The 21,221-nt window shown below is 41.4% G+C and overlaps 1 protein-coding gene across 18 annotated transcripts in view; it reads right to left on the bottom strand.

Annotated features, from left to right (window-relative positions):
• Window positions 1–21,221, bottom strand: part of LOC110839140 (uncharacterized) — a 77,915-nt gene that overhangs the window by 2,425 nt on the left and 54,269 nt on the right. For 13 of the 18 annotated variants that reach the window (XR_015536510.1, XR_015536507.1, XR_015536520.1 and 10 more), the window contains 7 exons: window positions 20,672–20,905; window positions 15,921–16,014; window positions 12,514–15,439; window positions 11,253–11,486; window positions 6,237–6,330; window positions 2,832–3,067; window positions 775–1,805 (listed from right to left, as the gene is read on the bottom strand). Coding sequence is in view for 2 of the 18 variants with exons in the window: in XM_087353693.1 (XP_087209819.1) it covers window positions 1,751–1,805; window positions 2,832–3,067; window positions 5,575–5,755; window positions 6,237–6,330; window position 11,253 (567 nt within the window). In the remaining 16 variants the exon portion in view is untranslated. Of the gene's footprint in view, window positions 1–774; window positions 1,806–2,831; window positions 3,068–5,574; window positions 5,756–6,236; window positions 6,331–11,252; window positions 11,487–12,513; window positions 15,460–15,920; window positions 16,015–19,497; window positions 19,803–20,671; window positions 20,906–21,221 lie in introns of those variants that run through there. The other 5 variants (XM_087353693.1, XM_087353694.1, XR_015536509.1 and 2 more) reach the window with 5 other exon arrangements.

The following is a 21,221-nucleotide window of genomic DNA, read 5'->3' as shown; positions in this document are numbered from 1 at the left end:
CATATGCAGATGATATAGCTATTATTAGCAGGAATAAAGCTGCACTGGAAGAAACAGTATTAAAATTGATGGAAGAAACAGAATTAAGGGGGCTAAAAATAAATGAATCGAAAACAAAATATATGAAAGTTACAAGAGCAGCAAGAAATGTCACAAATAAATTGAGAATAGGGCATTATAATTTTGAACATGTGCAGAATTTTAATTACCAGGGTTCACAGATTAATACTATAAATTCAGTAACTAATGAAATTAAAGCACGTATTGTGAATGGTAATAGATGTTATTATGCCTATCAGAAATTAATGAAGTCTAAAATACTGGGGAGGGAACTTAAACTGAGAATCTATAAAGTTCTGATAAGACCAGTAGTCACATATGGATGTGAAGCCTGGACATTAACTAGCTTTGATGAGCAACAACTTAGAATATTTGAACGCAAAATATTACGAAAAATCTATGGTCCAATACAGAATAGTGATGGCTCCTGGAGAATTAGGATGAATCATGAACTAGATTGTATCATACAGGGAGCAGATATCGTTAGGCTAATCAAAAGCAAAAGGTTAGCCTGGCTTGGCCATGTTGCAAGAATAGAAGGAAACAGGGTAACTAGAAGAGTGATGGAATGGAGACCGATGGGAAGAAGGATGAGAGGGAGACCACGGAAACGATGGATAGACGACGTGGAGGAGGATGTGAGGACGATGGGAGTAAGGGGATGGAGAAGAATTGTGAATGATAGGACAGAATGGAATCAATGAAAAGCTTGCATTAATAAATATAGAGTAGTTTTAAAGATAAAAACCTGAAGATGATGCTATGACATTGAAACATGTAGTAGTAAAAAGCGCAATATTGTAACATCGAGATAACGATGAATGGAGCAGAATATTAATATTAATTTTAAATTTTAACATCAACAATTTAAAAGTTTGTGTATAGACTTGAATAATAAATATATATTAGAATGGAAAAAATTCATCGAACAAGCTAAGACCCACACAGGGTTATAACGCTATAAGAAGAAGAAGAAGAAGATATTGAAGGTATATGAAGCTTGGCTCTTCTTCATTTATATTTATCATAGACCTATGTGAATGGATGCTCTGCCTTAGCCGCCAGCTTTCAAAGTACAGAGCTTTGGATTACGACACAGCTACAAATCCACGGCGACATTCCAGAATGCATGTCAGTTAAAAGAACATACCACTGTTCCTAAATTTCTGAGCCTCGTCCATAATGATCGTGGAAGCAGTCAACAAGCGACAGTCTAGGCACTCTTGTATAAGATGCGGGCACATTACACTGTATACGTTCCTAGGAAGCTTGTCACGATTTCAAACAGGACAACGTGACACTGAGCTTAGTACTTGTTGATATCTAGTGAAGTGTTTATATAACGTAGCAGAGTACAGGATGTTATGACATTGAGCTGTTAACAGCTCCCGGTATGTTTAAGCAATGAAAACTATGTGTACAAACACAACTGGCAACACACACGTACAGATTAACAGGTCACATATAATATATCTGCACTAAAAAACTATAATACCAACTAATACAACTCACTTCATGTGCTTGGTGGTTCCTCCTCCTTCTTCATTCTGTCTGTATGTCTTGCATGCATGATGCATGGCCGGCAAACTCTAACTAACACCAAAAGATCTGTAAATTTACGTGTGTCCATTGCCAGCGATTGCAGTCCCAACGTCTCAAAAAAAGAGCAGGTCCCGTCCGCACAGTCCTCTCAGTACACAGACGTGGGTCTAGTATTGGCTCCTTCATTTTGAGGACATCTGAAACTAAGACAGCGTAACCTTAGAGAATGGAAAATAAAAAAGCATCATGTTTTAGCAAAATCTGCTGCTCGTTTCTATATGTTAGTTAAATCATGGGGTGAGAGATGTTAGACAGTGGCATGTAAGGTAGCTCAGAAGAGGTCCAGGAATGCGCAAGGGATATCCGAGCAAATTCATACTGAAAAGTCTCAAGGATGCAACTGAACATTGATTGCGGAGGCAGGAATTTACTCTCCCTATTCATGAAAGGCTCTCTTATTGTTTATCATCAACTGCACAGGTTTCCGGAGAGTTGACTCAAGATGGGATTCCTGGGGGGCGGTGGGGAGGGGGGTCACAGAGGGAGGGAGAACATATAAACTTAGGAACTTAACCACAGATAGCTACACATACCTATATGGATAAATGATAGGAAGGATGTGGTGAAATGAAGAGACGTGGACTGGTATTCCAAAAGATGCTCTTATTGTTCTTCATGAGCTCAGACCGTCATTCTGACTCAGGCCCTAAAGGCAATGAGTCGACTCTCGGTCGATGCAAGTTAGAGCAGTATCGGCATTGGGATGGGTTCCAACATGTGCCCTTTATTTCGGATATGGAATCCTCGGTTCTTGAAGACGGACCAGGAATTCATATCCCCCCCTCAAAGTCCTGTGCCTCACCGTGGCGAGGGGGTGTAACAATGAATGATGCATCAGTTAATGTCCACAAAAACGCATAGACCCACTTCACAGATTGTTTCCATCACAATGCAGGCTGTCTTTGCATTTCTGAAAATCTGGAATTTGCAAACTTCATCTTCATTTATTTAAAACTAAACTTTGTGGATTTTCTTCCATATAGCTGGCACGTAAAATCAGTTAGGTCTGCAACAGGCTCCTAGTTCAACTTGAAATTTTTTCATGTCAAGAGGCATCCTTCATTGGCGAAACAGGACACTGGTGCACGTGTGCATCCAAAAACTGAATCAAGCAAAAAATGTGAAGTAATAGTAAATTCCTGAAATAACATAACCAGAAAGCTGATTACTTGCTGTCTGTGTGAAGGACAACTAGAGGCAAAATCCGCTGCCCCCCCAAGTCCATTCTAGTACGTCCTCGTCGTGGGGGGCGGGCAACGCAAGTAAGGGGTTGTCCCTCTTGGTGCAACACGGTATTGTCCAACAGGGATCCCTGGAAAGCGGCAAAACTAGAATGGTGAAGACAGTATCCACACTCCACACGAAGTGGCTCAACTGCAAGTAGGAATGAAGAATGCTCCATTTCCTGGAAGAACGAGAGACAGAAACAGTGTTCACTTCATCGGAAGTGGAAATGAGTCTGAAAGGATTTGAAGTCTCCCCACATTTTAAAAAAACAGGACAGGACAAGAGGAGAGAGAATGGAGGAGAAGAAGAAGAAGAAGAAAAGAAAAAAGAAGAAGAGAACAAGATGGCAGAGAGGGGAACGGAGAGGAGAAGAGAAATTAGAGAAAGAGTATATGGAAGAAATAGTGTGTCATTTAAAGTGTTGACAGTTTGTTTGTGTACTTGTTTTTATATTTCAATACACTACGTGGTAGGCAAATTTTAAGAATATGGAAGGGAAAACATATTAGTGAAGAGAAGGAAGACAGAAGATAGAAGAGGAGAGAGGACAAGGAAAAAGTGAAAGATGACAAGTGGCAACAGGAGAAGAACCAAGTGAAGATCATAGTATTCTTGAGAAGATGAAAGGAGAGCCAAAAATAAGAGAAGGGAGAGCAAAGAGCAGCTTAAGGAACAGTGCAGTGAATGGACGGGAAGGGAAAAGAGAAGAGGAGAGAACATAAATGAAGTCGTCTCACTATACGCCATGCAGGTGCTTGTGGGGAAGGGTGGGGCCCAGAGCCAGTCTGGACGCAGAGGCTAGAGGAGGAATCCTCTGCCCCTGTCTGGGATAGAACCCCCTGGTCGTCCAGTCCGTAACAAAGTCACAAAAGTGACTGAGTTACCCCCTGGGTCATGAGGAAAGACCATAGGAGTGCGAAATAGAAGGAGACAACGGACAACACATGAAGAAAGCAATGAAGTCTTAATAAGAGAGAAGTGAAGAAATGAGAAGAGAAGATGCAGGTGGACTCAAGGCAGAACAAGGGAACAGGGATGAGAAAGGAGGAGGAAAGGAGAGGAATGGTGAGACAAAAGAGGAGGGAGAAGAAAGAAGAGGGCAGGGATAGGATAGGATTGGATAGGATACGGCAGCAAAAGAGGTAGCAGAGGTGTGAACATAAGGCAAGGGATCTCATAGAAGAGAAGAGAAGAGAAGAGAAGAGAAGAGAATACAGGACGCATAACAGAGGTGACTGCAGAGATGGCAGAAGACGGACTGCAACAGAAGACGGAGAAGGACACGAGAGGAGACGTGAAAAGACAGAATATTACATAGATGCTGCAGAGAGGATGTGATAGAAGCAGAGAGACAAGTGGAGAGATGACAGAATAGGAGAGAACACAAGAAATTTGTCGACAATACTGAAGACAGAACGTGTTAGCAGACTGTATTATGTGTGTCAGGCGTGGTGTGTGTTTGTGTTCATGTCTCATGCTTCAACACTCCCATAACTTAATCATGCAACAGAATATTTGCTGAGTGGCAATGTTCAAAATTTCCCTGTCATGTTAATTTTGCCCATGCCCTCCTCCTAAGTCAAGTCATGGCATTCAGCTCACAATGTTCTCTTGAGTACCTTGTTAGGAGACACTGCACGCGGGCATTGTTTATTGGCCGCTTCAGGGAAAGGGTTCATCGGGTATATCTCCCACTTGGCTGACCCTCAAGAACAACTCGTTGCTTCGGTAGGACCACTTAGAACTTTGAGAATGTTCTCAATCTCATTTCCGAGATGTCGCGTGGCATGCCGACTCAGGCAAGTCCTGTACATTCATTACCTTCCGTTAAATACGAGATATCCGGCAAATCGAACGCAGGTAACTAGGGCAGCTACAAATTTATTTTGCCCTCCACACCACAGCTGGCATCTAAATCTTAGCAATTTCTCATCCACTATCATAAATGTGACCAAAATTAGGTCCATCAATTGCAGATACAAGATATTAGGAATAGCCCGAACGATTTCGCTTACCGCAGAGTGAAACCGAACAGTCAGGGACATTATGGGAGGCATTACACAACGGGAAGCACATGCCTCCACAGACATCGCTAGTGCCGGACTACATTTAATTTCACTCTTACGTGCAAAACTTCTCAATGAGATTTCTGGTCTGACAAGTTGTGTATTGTATCAAGTACTGCGATTTGTAGCGTTGATGGTAGTGATTGTGGGTGTGTAGTTATGGTTGAGTAATGATGATTAGTGCTCTTGTAGATATTAGATGCTTGTTTTGTTTGTGATGTAGACTGATATTAGTTGGTAGCCAGTTGCACAGTAGGTAGATTGCGTCTGCGACCAGAAATTTCATTGCCAAATTATTTCCCGTGACAGGCAGTCTTCAATTAACTACCGTGGGGTACAGCTTAGCTGATCCACATGTTTCATTCTATTAATAGAAGTCACTACTCAAACGAGTATATGAGTTGCTATTCGGGCCAATTAAATGAGCTGACACTTGTCACATGGCTAGAGAAAACATATTTTAGAAGGATGTGTAGATGGAACCCATCTGTAAAAATCATTAACCAGTCGTAAAGAACAACTTCCTGAACCCTCATACCTGAGACAGCATTCTTGTGGTCCCTCAATACGTTAGCAAGTTTGCTATGCAGTGCCAGCTGCACATATTGTTCGCTCTTACCAGAGTCGTTTTGATGAAAGTGGAAGTAAAGGAATCTTGATATTCAAGCGATGTCTTCACACTTCTTCTGCCTTTGAGATCCCCACTATCCGTACCATGACTCGAGATTTTTCCGACCACTTCACTGGGGTCTTCCCGAATACTCTCCCAGAAAGTGGCTAGACAGGAGCGCGTCACATTCCTGATACAAATCATGAACATCTGCGTCAATGTGGTGAGAATGAAAGCTTTCCTCACTGTTGCATACCACTTATTTGCCTTAGTAGGGTCCAAGCATAGGCCTCACTTCTTCAATTACTCAGTAAAACCATATTAGCACAATGTGGCATACTGTGTCATCTACCGCTTTCACTCACGCATCGCAAAAGATCACAGTCCCATTCATCACTGTCTGTCTGGGTATTAAGTGCCTTGGGATCATGTACTTAGAGTGTGATGGATGCCACGAACACAGCGAAACAAATACAGGACATAAGAAAAAATTAAGACACAGAATATGAAATTGTTAGTTTCAAGAAGCATCAGCACTGAGGAATGAACAACAGAAGCCAAAGCAGGAGGAGGAGGAGAAAAAGAAGATAAGAAGGAAAAGAAGAGGAAGAAAAAGAAAGAAAGAAAGAAAGGAAATGAAGGAAGAAGTGAAGAAGTACTGCGACACTTACCGCTGAGTTTCAACTGCAGATCTGAAGTGTTTCCTCCTTCTCTTTTGCAGTACCTTCCGTGAGATTTGTGTCAATAGCGGCAGGAAGAAGATCACTGGAAGCAGAAGAAGATATAAACTTATCGTGTGACTGTGATTGCGTGTGGTTCTCAGGTGCCTAGTGGTTCTATTCCTAACAAGCGTTCGAATCTTTCATTTACAGATGGGTGTTACGGAGGAGACTGGGGATAACCACAAAAAAAAACAGTCAGACTCCTATCCTTTCGGCCAAATGCTGGAATGTATCAACACAAATAAAATTCTCTTAATCACAGCATTTTGTTTTGTACAATGATAATGATGAGGAAGAAAGTGTGGGACTAGAATGGAATAAAATCAAACAATCAATCACACAATCTGCAACTGACAATATAGGAATAGAGAAACAAGGAAGAAATGCAGATTGGTTTGGCAATGATTGTCTTAGGTTTGTGGAAAATAAAAATGAAGCTAGAAAAATAAAGTTACAACATGAAACAAGATCAAAATGTGAAATATATAATAACTACAGAAGGGAAGTCAATACAAAATGTAGGAAGAAGAAAAGAGAAATTATTAATGAACAATTACAAACAATACAAGAAGTCAATTCTCAAAATTAAAATAGAAAATTTTATAGGTAAACTTTAATTATAAAAAAATTGCAATAAACCAAAACTCAATGCATGTAAGGATAAGCAAGGTAAAATAATAGGAGATGAAAAAGAAATTTTAGATAGATGGACTGAGTATTTTGAAGAGCTCTTAAATAAATAATAGAGATAGTAAATATTTAACAGCTCAGCCCTTTGTTGAATGTCCCATCATGAATTAAGTGAAAGAAGGAATGAATAATATAATTGAAAAATAACAAGGCTCCGGGTGAGGACTCTATTACTGCAGAATTAATAAAACAAGAAAGCCAAGTTCTGTTAGGAAGAATACATAAGTAAATACATAAATATGATATGGGAAAAAGAAAGAATGCCATCAGAATGGAAAAAAGGTCTTACATGTCTGATTTTTAAAAAAGGAGGTAAAATGCAATGTAGTAATTACAAAGGGATTACCCATTTAAATGTAATATATAAAATCTTCACAAATATTATACTCAAAAGACTTAATGTATATATTGAAGAGATAATAGGCGATTACCAATGTGGATTCAGACTTAACAGCAGTAACCCTGAGCAAATATTTGTAATGAGACAGACAACGGAAAAGTGTTATGAATATAATACGAATTTACACATTCTATTTATTGTTATTAGACAAGCTTTTCATAGAATATATATAAATCAATTGTTTACAGCCTTAGAGCATGATGGTATAATAAGAAAAGATAATAAGACTAATAAGAATGACTTTACAGGGTAACACATAAAAAGTTAAGATAAGCAATAAAAGTAGTAGATCCTTTAATACAATGGTAAGAGTAAGACAGGAGGATGCACTATCAGCAACACTATTTAATATAGCACTAAATAAAGTCTTAGAAGGAACTGTTGAGAAAGGAAATATTGTATACAAATATGTGCCTATGTTGATGACATTGTGCTAACTGCAAGAAATATCCCAGGACTGTAAAAAAGAGTAATTGCATTAGAGGACGAAGGAAAGAAAATGGGATTAGAAATAAATGAAGAGAAAACTAAATATTTGAAAATGTTCACATTATTAGCAGGAAGAGATCTTGAAAATATTGCAATAGGTGATTTTAATATTTAAGGCTAGAAAAGTTTACATATGTGGGTTCAGTAATAAATAACGATGATAAATTGAAGGAAGACATAAGTAATAAAATAATGTTAGCAAACTGTGCATATTATGCACATATTAAAATTTTGAGATCTAAACTTCAGTCAAGAAAAAAAAAATGAAAATGTATAAAACACTAATAAGACCTATCTTGAGCTATGGGTCAGAAACTTGGACAATGGCGGCTGATTAAATGAATGCCCTTAGAACATTTGAAGGAAAAAGTATTAGGAAAATTTCTGGCCTCACAAAGGAAAGAGAAAACTGGAGAATAAGAACGAATAAGGTGATAGAGTATATATTAGAAGGTGAAGTTATTGTAAAAGTTATAAAATCATTGAGACTGAGATGGTAAGGACACAGTGTAAGAATGGCCAAGGAACGAATGGCAAAAAATATAATGTTAACTAATATGGTGGGGTAAGGAAGAGAGGCAGGCCATGTAAAAAGTGGAAAGATGAAATAGATTTGAAAATTATGGGAATTAAAAACTGGCACAATGTAGCTAAGGATCGTCAGGCCTGGGGATGAATTGTGAAGGAAGCCAAAGTTCACAGTGGACTGTAGAGCTTGAGAAGAAGAAATCAAATTCTCTTATCACTGTAACATATCATCAATCGGTTAGAGAGGGATGAGATTAGATTAATATTATGTCACCACGATAATTCAATAATCCAGAGGGGGGTGGGGTGGAGTGGATTAGGGTGACTGATTTTCCTCAAAATTTATGGCAGATCTGTTGTAGGTAGCAGCAATGGCGGCAGCAGCATCAGCGGGGGAGCAAAAATTGGCTGCAACACAAGCACCACCAGCGTGGGAGAACACGTGGCTGCAAAACAAGCACCAACAGCGAGGGAAAACAAGTGGCTGCACCAGAAGCACCACCAGCGGGGGTGACAAGTGGCTTCACCAGAAGCAACGCAAGCGAGGGTGAACAAGTGGCTACAAAACAAGCACCACCAGCGTGGGAGAACAAGTGGCTGCACCAGAAGCACTACCAGCGAGGGAGAACAAGTGACTGCACCAGAAGCACCACCAGCGGGGGTGACAAGTGGCTGCACCAGAAGCAACGCCAGCGAGGGTGAACAAGTGGCTACAAAACAAGCACCACCAGCGTGGGAGAACAAGTGGCTGCACCAGAAGCACCACCAGAGGGGGAGAACACGTGGCTGCAAAACAAGCACCACCAGCGTGGGAAAACAAGTGGCTGCACCAGAAGCACCACCAGCGTGGGAAAACAAGTGGCTGCACCAGAAGCACCACCAGCGAGGGAGAACAAGTGGCTGCACCAGAAGCAACACCAGCGAGGGTAAACAAGTGGCTACAAAACAAGCACCACCAGCGGGGGTGAACAAGTGGCTGCAACACAAGCACCACCAACGTGGGAGAACACGTGGATGCAAAAGCATCACCACCAGCGAGGGAGAACAAGTGGCTGCAACAGAAGCACCACCAGCGAGGGTGAACAAGTGGCTGCACCAGAAGCACCACCAGCGTGGGAGAACAAGTGGCTGCACCAGAAGCACCACCAGCGTGGGAGAACAAGTGGCTGCACCAGAAGCACCACCAGCGAAAGAGAACAAGTGGCTGCACCAGAAGCACCACCAGCGTGGGAGAACAAGTGGCTGCACCAGAAGCACCACCAGCGGGGGAGAACAAGTGGCTGCACCAGAAGCACCACCAGCGAGGGTGAACAAGTGGCTGCACCAGAAGCACCACCAGCGTGGGAGAACAAGTGGCTGCACCAGAAGCACCACCAGCGAGGGTGAACAAGTGGCTGCACCAGAAGCACCACCAGCGAGGGAGAACAAGTGGCTGCACCAGAAGCACCACCAGCGTGGGAGAACAAGTGGCTGCACCAGAAGCACCACCAGCGGGGGAGCACTACTGCCTGCAGCATAAGTTCAACCTGCGGAGGTGCACAAGTGGCAGCAGAAGCAGAAGAAGAAGTAGTACAAGAAGGAAAAGAGGAGGAAGAAGATTTTAAGAAGGAAAAGGGAGTGGATGAAAAAGAGGAAGAAGAAGGAAATGTAGACGAGGGAGAAATTAAGAAGTACTCGACTCTTACAGATGTGTTTCAACCGTACATCTCAAGTGTTCCGCGGTCATCTTATGCAGTACTTTCTGTGAGATTTGTGCGAGAGTGGCGGGATGAAGATCACTGGAAGCAGAAGAAGAAACAAACTTGTTCAGTGACTGTGATTGCGTGTGTTTCTCATGTTCCTAAAGATTATATTCTTAACAAGCAATTGAATCTTTCATTTACAGGTCAGTGCTAAGGGGTAGACTGGTGATAACCAAATAAATCGGATAATCAGGGAAGCCATTGAGATTTAATTACATCCCGACAACTTCAACAGGGAAGACGGACATCTCCTGAACCGGTCATGGAAGACCCTCATTCACACACTTCGAGGACTGCGGAAGCATTCCATAGAGAACCGCATTCCCCCCCAAAACGTTGGTAAACATCTACCATACTACAGGGCGCAACAACCCAGAAGACAGATATCGTGATAAAACAGTCAGGCTCATATTCTTTTGGCCAAATATTGGAATATATCAACAGAAATCAAATTCTCTTATCACTGTAATATATCATCAATAGGATAGAGAGGGAAGAGAGTAGATCAATATTGTAACTATGCGAATTGAATAATCCAAGGTAGGGATTAGGCTGACTGATGTTCCTCAAAAAATTAGGGTAGATATTTTGAAGGTATATGAAGTTTGGCTCTTCTTCATTTATACTTTTCATAGACCTATGTGAATGGATGCTCTGCCTTAGCATCCAGCTTTCAAAGTACAGAGCTTTGGATTACACACAGCTACAAATCCACGGCGACATTCCAGAATGCGTGTCAGTTAAAAGAACATACCACTGTTCCTAAATTTCTGAGCCTCGTCCATAATGATCGTGGAAGCAGTCAACAAGCGACAGTCTAGGCACTCTTGTATAAGATGCGGGCACATTACATTGTATACGTTCCTAGGAAGCTTGTCACGATTTCAAACAGGACAACGTGACACTGAGCTTAGTACTTGTTGATATCTATTGAAGTGTTTATATAATGTAGCAGAGTACAGGATGTTATGATATTGAGCTGTTAACAGCTCCCGGTATGTTTAAGCAATGAAAACTATGTGTACAAACACAACTGGCAACACACACGTACAGATTAACAGGTCACATATAATATATCTGCACTAAAAAACTATAATACCAACTAATACAACTCACTTCATGTGCTTGGTGGTTCCTCCTCCTTCTTCATTCTGTCTGTATGTCTTGCATGCATGATGCATGGCCGGCAAACTCTAACTAACACCAAAAGATCTGTAAATTTACGTGTGTCCATTGCCAGCGATTGCAGTCCCAACGTCTCAAAAAAAAGAGCAGGTCCCGTCCGCACAGTCCTCTCAGTACACAGACGTGGGTCTAGTATTGGCTCCTTCGTTTTGAGGACATCTGGAACTAAGACAGCGTAACCTTAGAGAATGGAAAATAAAAAAGCATCATGTTTTAGCAAAATCTGCTGCTCGTTTCTATATGTTAGTTAAATCATGGGGTGAGAGATGTTAGACAGTGGCAAGTAAGGTAGCTCAGAAGAGGTCCAGGAATGCGCAAGGGATGTCCAAGCAAATTCATACTGAAAAGTCTCAAGGATGCAACTGAACATTGATTGCGGAGGCAGGAATTTACTCTCCCTATTCATGAAAGGCTCTCTTATTGTTTATCATCAACTGCACAGGTTTCCGGAGAGTTGACTCATGATGGGATTCCCGGGGGGAGGGTGGGGAGGGGTGTCACAGAGGGAGGGAGAACATATAAACTTAGGAACTTAAATGCAGATAGCTACACATACCTATATGGATAAATGATAGGAAGGATGTGGTGAAATGAAGAGACGTGGACTGGTATTCCAAAAGATGCTCTTATTGTTCTTCATGAGCTCAGACCGTCATTCCGACTCAGGCCCTAAAGGCAATGAGTCGACTCTCGGTCGATGCAAGTTAGAGCAGTATCGGCATTGGGATGGGTTCCAACATGTGCCCTTTATTTCGGATATGGAATCCTCGGTTCTTGAAGACGGACCAGGAATTCATATCCCCCCCTCAAAGTCCTGTGCCTCACCGTGGCGAGGGGGTGTAACAATGAATGATGCATCAGTTAATGTCCACAAAAATGCATAGACCCACTTCACAGATTGTTTCCATCACAATTCAGGCTGTCTTTGCATTTCTGAAAATCTGGAATTTGCAAACTTCATCTTCATTTATTTAAAACTAAACTTTGTGGATTTTCTTCCATATAGCTGGCACGTAAAATCAGTTAGGTCTGCAACGGGCTCCTAGTTCAACTTGAAATTTTTTCATGTCAAGAGGCATCCTTCATTGGCGAAACAGGACACTGGTGCACGTGTGCATCCACAAACTGAATCAAGCAAAAAATGTGAAGTAATAGTAAATTCCTGAAATAACATAATCAGAAAGCTGATTACTTGCTGTCTGTGTGAAGGACAACTAGAGGCAAAATCCGCTGCCCCCCCAAGTCCATTCTAGTACGTCCTCGTCGTGGGGGGCGGGCAACGCAAGTAAGGGGTTGTCCCTCTTGGTGCAACACGGTATTGTCCAACAGGGATCCCTGGAAAGCGGCAAAACTAGAATGGTGAAGACAGTATCCACACTCCACACGAAGTGGCTCAACTGCAAGTAGGAATGAAGAATGCTCCATTTCCTGGAAGAACGAGAGACAGAAACAGTGTTCACTTCATCGGAAGTGGAAATGAGTCTGAAAGGATTTGAAGTCTCCCCACATTTTAAAAAAACAGGACAGGACAAGAGGAGAGAGAATGGAGGAGAAGAAGAAGAAGAAGAAAAGAAAAAAGAGAACATAGGAGAGAACAAGATGGCAGAGAGGGGAACGGAGAGGAGAAGAGAAATTAGAGAAAGAATATATGGAAGAAATAGTGTGTCATTTAAAGTGTTGACAGTTTGTTTGTGTACTTGTTTTTATATTTCAATACACTACGTGGTATGCAAATTTTAAGAATATGGAAGGGAAGACATATTAGTGAAGAGAAGGAAGACAGAAGATAGAAGAGGAGAGAGGACAAGGAAAAAGTGAAAGATGACAAGTGGCAACGGGAGAAGAACCAAGTGAAGATCATAGTATTCTTGAGAAGATGAAAGGAGAGCCAAAAATAAGAGAAGGAAGAGCAAAGAGCAGCTTAAGGAACAGTGCAGTGAATGGACGGGAAGGGAAAAGAGAAGAGGAGAGAACATAAATGAAGTCGTCTCACTATACGCCATGCAGGTGCTTGTGGGGACGGGTGGGGCCCAGAGCCAGTCTGGACGCAGAGGCTAGAGGAGGAATCCTCTGCCCCTGTCTGGGATAGAACACCCTGGTCGTCCAGTCCGTAACAAAGTGACAAAAGTGACTGAGTTACCCCCTGGGTCATGAGGAAAGACCATAGGAGTGCGAAATAGAAGGAGACAACGGACAACACATGAAGAAAGCAATGAAGTCTTAATAAGAGAGAAGTGAAGAAATGAGAAGAGAAGATGCAGGTGGACTCAAGGCAGAATCAGGGAACAGGGATGAGAAAGGAGGAGGAAAGGAGAGGAATGGTGAGACAAAAGAGGAGGGAGAAGAAAGAAGAGGGCAGGGATAGGATAGGATAGGATTGGATAGGATACGGCAGCAAAAGAGGTAGCAGCGGTGTGAACATAAGGCAAGGGATCTCATAGAAGAGAAGAGAAGAGAAGAGAATACAGGACGCATAACAGAGGTGACTGCAGAGATGGCAGGAGACGGACTGCAACAGAAGACGGAGAAGGACACGAGAGGAGACGTGAAAAGACAGAATATTACATAGATGCTGCAGAGAGGATATGATAGAAGCAGAGAGACAAGTGGAGAGATGACAGAATAGGAGAGAAGACAAGAAATTTGTCGACAATACTGAAGACAGAATGTGTTAGCAGACTGTATTATGTGTGTCAGGCGTGGTGTGTGTCTGTGTTCATGTCTCATGCTTCAACACTCCCATAACTTAATCATGCAACAGAATATTTGCTGAGTGGCAATGTTCAAAATTTCCCTGTCATGTTAATTTTGCCCATGCCCTCCTCCTAAGTCAAGTCATGGCATTCAGCTCACAATGTTCTCTTGAGTACCTTGTTAGGAGACACTGCACGCGGGCATTGTTTATTGGCCGCTTCAGGGTAAGGGTTCATCGGGTATATCTCCCACTTGGCTGACCCTCAAGAAGAACTCGTTGCTTCGGTAGGACCACTTAGAACTTTGAGAATGTTCTCAATCTCATTTCCGAGATGTCGCGTGGCATGCCGACTCAGGCAAGTTCTGTACATTCATTACCTTCCGTTAAATACGAGATATCTGGCAAATCGAACGCAGGTAACAAGGGCAGCTACAAATTTATTTTGCCCTCCACACCACAGCTGGCATCTAAATCTTAGCAATTTCTCATCCACTATCATAAATGTGACCAAAATTAGGTCCATCAATTGCAGATACAAGATATTAGGAATAGCCCGAACGATTTCGCTTACCGCAGAGTGAAACCGAACAGTCAGGGACATTATGGGAGGCATTACACAATGGGAAGCACATGCCTCCACAGACATCGCTAGTGCCGGACTACATTTAATTTCACTCTTACGTGCAAAACTTCTCAATGAGATTTCTGGTCTGACAAGTTGTGTATTGTATCAAGTACTGCAATTTGTAGCGTTGATGGTAGTGATTGTGGGTGTGTAGTTATGGTTGAGTAATGATGATTAGTGCTCTTGTAGATATTAGATGCTTGTTTTGTTTGTGATGTAGACTGATATTAGTTGGTAGCCAGTTGCACAGTAGGTAGATTGCGTCTGCGACCAGAAATTTCATTGCCATATTATTTCCCGTGACAGGCAGTCTTCAATTAACTACCGTGGGGTACAGCTTAGCTGCATCCACATGTTTCATTCTATTATTAGAAGTTACTACTCAAACGAGTATATGAGTTGCTATTCGGGCCAATTAAATGACCTGACACTTGTCACATGGCTAGAGAAAACATATTTTAGAAGGATGTGTAGATGGAACCCATCTGTAAAAATCATTAATCAGTCGTAAAGAACAACTTCCTGAACCCTCATACCTGAGACAGCATTCTTGTGGTCCCTCAATACGTTAGCAAGTTTGCTATGCAGTGCCAGCTGCACATATTGTTCGCTCTTACCAGAGTCGTTTTGATGAAAGTGGAAGTAAAGGAATCTTGATATTCAAGCGATGTCTTCACACTTCTTCTGCCTTTGAGATCCCCACTATCCGTACCATGACTCGAGATTTTTCCGACCACTTCACTGGGGTCTTCCCGAATACTCTCCCAGAAAGTGGCTAGACAGGAGCGCGTCACATTCCTGATACAAATCATGAACATCTGCGTCAATGTGGTGAGAATGAAAGCTTTCCTCACTGTTGCATACCACTTATTTGCCTTAGTAGGGTCCAAGCATAGGCCTCACTTCTTCAATTACTCAGTAAAACCATATTAGCACAATGTGGCATACTGTGTCATCTACCGCTTTCACTCACGCATCGCAAAAGATCACAGTCCCATTCATCACTGTCTGTCTGGGTATTAAGTGCCTTGGGATCATGTACTTAGAGTGTGATGGATGCCACGAACACAGCGAAACAAATACAGGACATAAGAAAAAATTAAGACACAGAATATGAAATTGTTAGTTTCAAGAAGCATCAGCACTGAGGAATGAACAACAGAAGCCAAAGCAGGAGGAGGAGGAGAAAAAGAAGATAAGAAGGAAAAGAAGAGGAAGAAAAAGAAAGAAAGAAAGAAAGGAAATGAAGGAAGAAGTGAAGAAGTACTGCGACACTTACCGCTGAGTTTCAACTGCAGATCTGAAGTGTTTCCTCCTTCTCTTTTGCAGTACCTTCCGTGAGATTTGTGTCAATAGCGGCAGGAAGAAGATCACTGGAAGCAGAAGAAGATATAAACTTATCGTGTGACTGTGATTGCGTGTGGTTCTCAGGTGCCTAGTGGTTCTATTCCTAACAAGCGTTCGAATCTTTCATTTACAGATGGGTGTTACGGAGGAGACTGGGGATAACCACAAAAAAAAACAGTCAGACTCCTATCCTTTCGGCCAAATGCTGGAATGTATCAACACAAATAAAATTCTCTTAATCACAGCATTTTGTTTTGTACAATGATAATGATGAGGAAGAAAGTGTGGGACTAGAATGGAATAAAATCAAACAATCAATCACACAATCTGCAACTGACAATATAGGAATAGAGAAACAAGGAAGAAATGCAGATTGGTTTGGCAATGATTGTCTTAGGTTTGTGGAAAATAAAAATGAAGCTAGAAAAATAAAGTTACAACATGAAACAAGATCAAAATGTGAAATATATAATAACTACAGAAGGGAAGTCAATACAAAATGTAGGAAGAAGAAAAGAGAAATTATTAATGAACAATTACAAACAATACAAGAAGTCAATTCTCAAAATTAAAATAGAAAATTTTATAGGTAAACTTTAATTATAAAAAAATTGCAATAAACCAAAACTCAATGCATGTAAGGATAAGCAAGGTAAAATAATAGGAGATGAAAAAGAAATTTTAGATAGATGGACTGAGTATTTTGAAGAGCTCTTAAATAAATAATAGAGATAGTAAATATTTAACAGCTCAGCCCTTTGTTGAATGTCCCATCATGAATTAAGTGAAAGAAGGAATGAATAATATAATTGAAAAATAACAAGGCTCCGGGTGAGGACTCTATTACTGCAGAATTAATAAAACAAGAAAGCCAAGTTCTGTTAGGAAGAATACATAAGTAAATACATAAATATGATATGGGAAAAAGAAAGAATGCCATCAGAATGGAAAAAAGGTCTTACATGTCTGATTTTTAAAAAAGGAGGTAAAATGCAATGTAGTAATTACAAAGGGATTACCCATTTAAATGTAATATATAAAATCTTCACAAATATTATACTCAAAAGACTTAATGTATATATTGAAGAGATAATAGGCGATTACCAATGTGGATTCAGACTTAACAGCAGTAACCCTGAGCAAATATTTGTAATGAGACAGACAACGGAAAAGTGTTATGAATATAATACGAATTTACACATTCTATTTATTGTTATTAGACAAGCTTTTCATAGAATATATATAAATCAATTGTTTACAGCCTTAGAGCATGATGGTATAATAAGAAAAGATAATAAGACTAATAAGAATGACTTTACAGGGTAACACATAAAAAGTTAAGATAAGCAATAAAAGTAGTAGATCCTTTAATACAATGGTAAGAGTAAGACAGGAGGATGCACTATCAGCAACACTATTTAATATAGCACTAAATAAAGTCTTAGAAGGAACTGTTGAGAAAGGAAATATTGTATACAAATATGTGCCTATGTTGATGACATTGTGCTAACTGCAAGAAATATCCCAGGACTGTAAAAAAGAGTAATTGCATTAGAGGACGAAGGAAAGAAAATGGGATTAGAAATAAATGAAGAGAAAACTAAATATTTGAAAATGTTCACATTATTAGCAGGAAGAGATCTTGAAAATATTGCAATAGGTGATTTTAATATTTAAGGCTAGAAAAGTTTACATATGTGGGTTCAGTAATAAATAACGATGATAAATTGAAGGAAGACATAAGTAATAAAATAATGTTAGCAAACTGTGCATATTATGCACATATTAAAATTTTGAGATCTAAACTTCAGTCAAGAAAAAAAAAATGAAAATGTATAAAACACTAATAAGACCTATCTTGAGCTATGGGTCAGAAACTTGGACAATGGCGGCTGATTAAATGAATGCCCTTAGAACATTTGAAGGAAAAAGTATTAGGAAAATTTCTGGCCTCACAAAGGAAAGAGAAAACTGGAGAATAAGAACGAATAAGGTGATAGAGTATATATTAGAAGGTGAAGTTATTGTAAAAGTTATAAAATCATTGAGACTGAGATGGTAAGGACACAGTGTAAGAATGGCCAAGGAACGAATGGCAAAAAATATAATGTTAACTAATATGGTGGGGTAAGGAAGAGAGGCAGGCCATGTAAAAAGTGGAAAGATGAAATAGATTTGAAAATTATGGGAATTAAAAACTGGCACAATGTAGCTAAGGATCGTCAGGCCTGGGGATGAATTGTGAAGGAAGCCAAAGTTCACAGTGGACTGTAGAGCTTGAGAAGAAGAAATCAAATTCTCTTATCACTGTAACATATCATCAATCGGTTAGAGAGGGATGAGATTAGATTAATATTATGTCACCACGATAATTCAATAATCCAGAGGGGGGTGGGGTGGAGTGGATTAGGGTGACTGATTTTCCTCAAAATTTATGGCAGATCTGTTGTAGGTAGCAGCAATGGCGGCAGCAGCATCAGCGGGGGAGCAAAAATTGGCTGCAACACAAGCACCACCAGCGTGGGAGAACACGTGGCTGCAAAACAAGCACCACCAGCGAGGGAAAACAAGTGGCTACAAAACAAGCACCACCAGCGTGGGAAAACAAGTGGCTGCACCAGAAGCACCACCAGCGAGGGAGAACAAGTGGCTACAAAACAAGCACCACCAGCGTGGGAGAACAAGTGGCTGCACCAGAAGCACCACCAGCGGGGGAGAACACGTGGCTGCAAAACAAGCACCACCAGCGTGGGAAAACAAGTGGCTGCACCAGAAGCACCACCAGCGTGGGAAACAAGTGGCTGCACCAGAAGCACCACCAGCGAGGGAGAACACGTGGCTGCAAAACAAGCACCACCAGCGTGGGAAAACAAGTGGCTACAAAACAAGCACCACCAGCGTGGGAAAACAAGTGGCTGCACCAGAAGCACCACCAGCGAGGGAGAACAAGTGGCTACAAAACAAGCACCACCAGCGTGGGAGAACAAGCCGCTGCACCAGAAGCACCACCAGCGGGGGAGAACACGTGGCTGCAAAACAAGCACCACCAGCGTGGGAAAACAAGTGGCTGCACCAGAAGCACCACCAGCGTGGGAAACAAGTGGCTGCACCAGAAGCACCACCAGCGAGGGAGAACAAGTGGCTGCACCAGAAGCAACACCTGCGAGGGTGAACAAGTGGCTACAAAACAAGCAGCACCAGCAGGGGTGAACAAGTGGCTGCAACACAAGCACCACCAACGTGGGAGAACACGTGGATGCAATAGCATCACCACCAGCGAGGGAGAACAAGTGGCTGCAACAGGAGCACCACCAGCGGGGGAGCACTACTGCCTGCAGCATACGTTCAACCTGCGGAGGTGCACAAGTGGCAGCAGAAGCAGAAGAAGATGTAGTACAAGAAGGAAAAGAGGAGGAAGAAGATTTTAAGAAGGAAAAGGGAGTGGATGAAAAAGAGGAAGAAGAAGGAAAAGTAGACGAGGGAGAAATTAAGAAGTACTCGACTCTTACAGATGTGTTTCAACCGTACATCTCAAGTGTTCCGCGGTCATCTTATGCAGTACTTTCTGTGAGATTTGTGCGAGAGTGGCGGGATGAAGATCACTGGAAGCAGAAGAAGAAACAAACTTGTTCAGTGACTGTGATTGCGTGTGTTTCTCATGTTCCTAATGATTATATTCTCATGTTCCTAATGATTATATTCTTAACAAGCAATTGAATCTTTCATTTACAGGTCGGTGCTATGGGGTAGACTGGTGACAACCACATAAATCGGATAATCAGGGAAGCCATTGAGATTGAATTACATCCCGATAACTTCAACAGGGAAGACGGACATCTCCTGAACCGGTCATGGAAGCCCCTCATTCACACACTTCGAGGACTGCGGAAGCATTCCATAGAGATCCGCATTCCCCCCAGAAACGTTGGTAAACATCTACCATACTACAGGGCGCAACAACACAGAAGACAGATATCGTGATAAAACAGTCAGGCTCGTATGCTTTTGGCCAAATATTGGAATATATCAACAGAAATCAATAGGATAGAGAGGGAAGAGAGTAGATCAATATTGTAACTATGCGAATTGAATAATCCAAGGTAGGGATTAGGCTGACTGATGTTCCTCAAAAAATTAGGGTAGATATTTTGAAGGTATATGAAGTTTGGCTCTTCTTCATTTATATTTATATTTATCATAGACCTATGTGAATGGATGCTCTGCCTTAGCCGCCAGCTTTCAAAGTACAGAGCTTTGGATTACGACACAGCTACAAATCCACGGCGACATTCCAGAATGCATGTCAGTTAAAAGAACATACCACTGTTCCTAAATTTCTGAGCCTCGTCCATAATGATCGTGGAAGCAGTCAACAAGCGACAGTCTAGGCACTCTTGTATAAGATGCGGGTACATTACACTGTATACGTTCCTAGGAAGCTTGTCACGATTTCAAACAGGACAACGTGACACTGAGCTTAGTACTTGTTGATATGTATTGAAATGTTTATATAATGTAGCAGAGTACAGGATGTTATGAGATTGAGCTGTTAACAGCTCCCGGTATGTTTAAGCAATGAAAACTATGTGTACAAACACAACTGGCAACACACACGTACAGATTAACAGGTCACATATAATATATCTGCACTAAAAAACTATAATACCAACTAATACAACTCACTTCATGTTCTTGGTGGTTCCTCCTCCTTCTTCATTCTGTCTGTATGTCTTGCATGCATGATGCATGGCCGGCAAACTCTAACTAACACCAAAAGATCTGTAAATTTACGTGTGTCCATTGCCAGCGATTGCAGTCCCAACGTCTCAAAAAAAAGAGCAGGTCCCGTCCGCACAGTCCTCTCAGTACACTGACGTGGGTCTAGTATTGGCTCCTTCGTTTTGAGGACATCTGAAACTAAGACAGCGTAACCTTAGAGAATGGAAAATAAAAAAGCATCATGTTTTAGCAAAATCTGCTGCTCGTTTCTATATGTTAGTTAAATCATGGGGTGAGAGATGTTAGACAGTGGCAAGTAAGGTAGCTCAGAAGAGGTCCAGGAATGCGCAAGGGATGTCCGAGCAAATTCATACTGAAAAGTCTCAAGGATGCAACTGAACATTGATTGCGGAGGCAGGAATTTACTCTCCCTATTCATGAAAGGCTCTCTTATTGTTTATCATCAACTGCACAGGTTTCCGGAGAGTTGACTCAAGATGGGATTCCCGGGGGG

Source organism: Zootermopsis nevadensis, unplaced genomic scaffold, assembly GCF_977971745.1.
Source record: "Zootermopsis nevadensis isolate Lab colony 2312 unplaced genomic scaffold, Znev_1.0 Znev_ptg000022l, whole genome shotgun sequence".
In the NCBI taxonomy this organism is placed as follows: domain Eukaryota; kingdom Metazoa; phylum Arthropoda; class Insecta; order Blattodea; family Termopsidae; genus Zootermopsis; species Zootermopsis nevadensis.
This window is presented reverse-complemented; position numbering and strand designations above follow the sequence as displayed.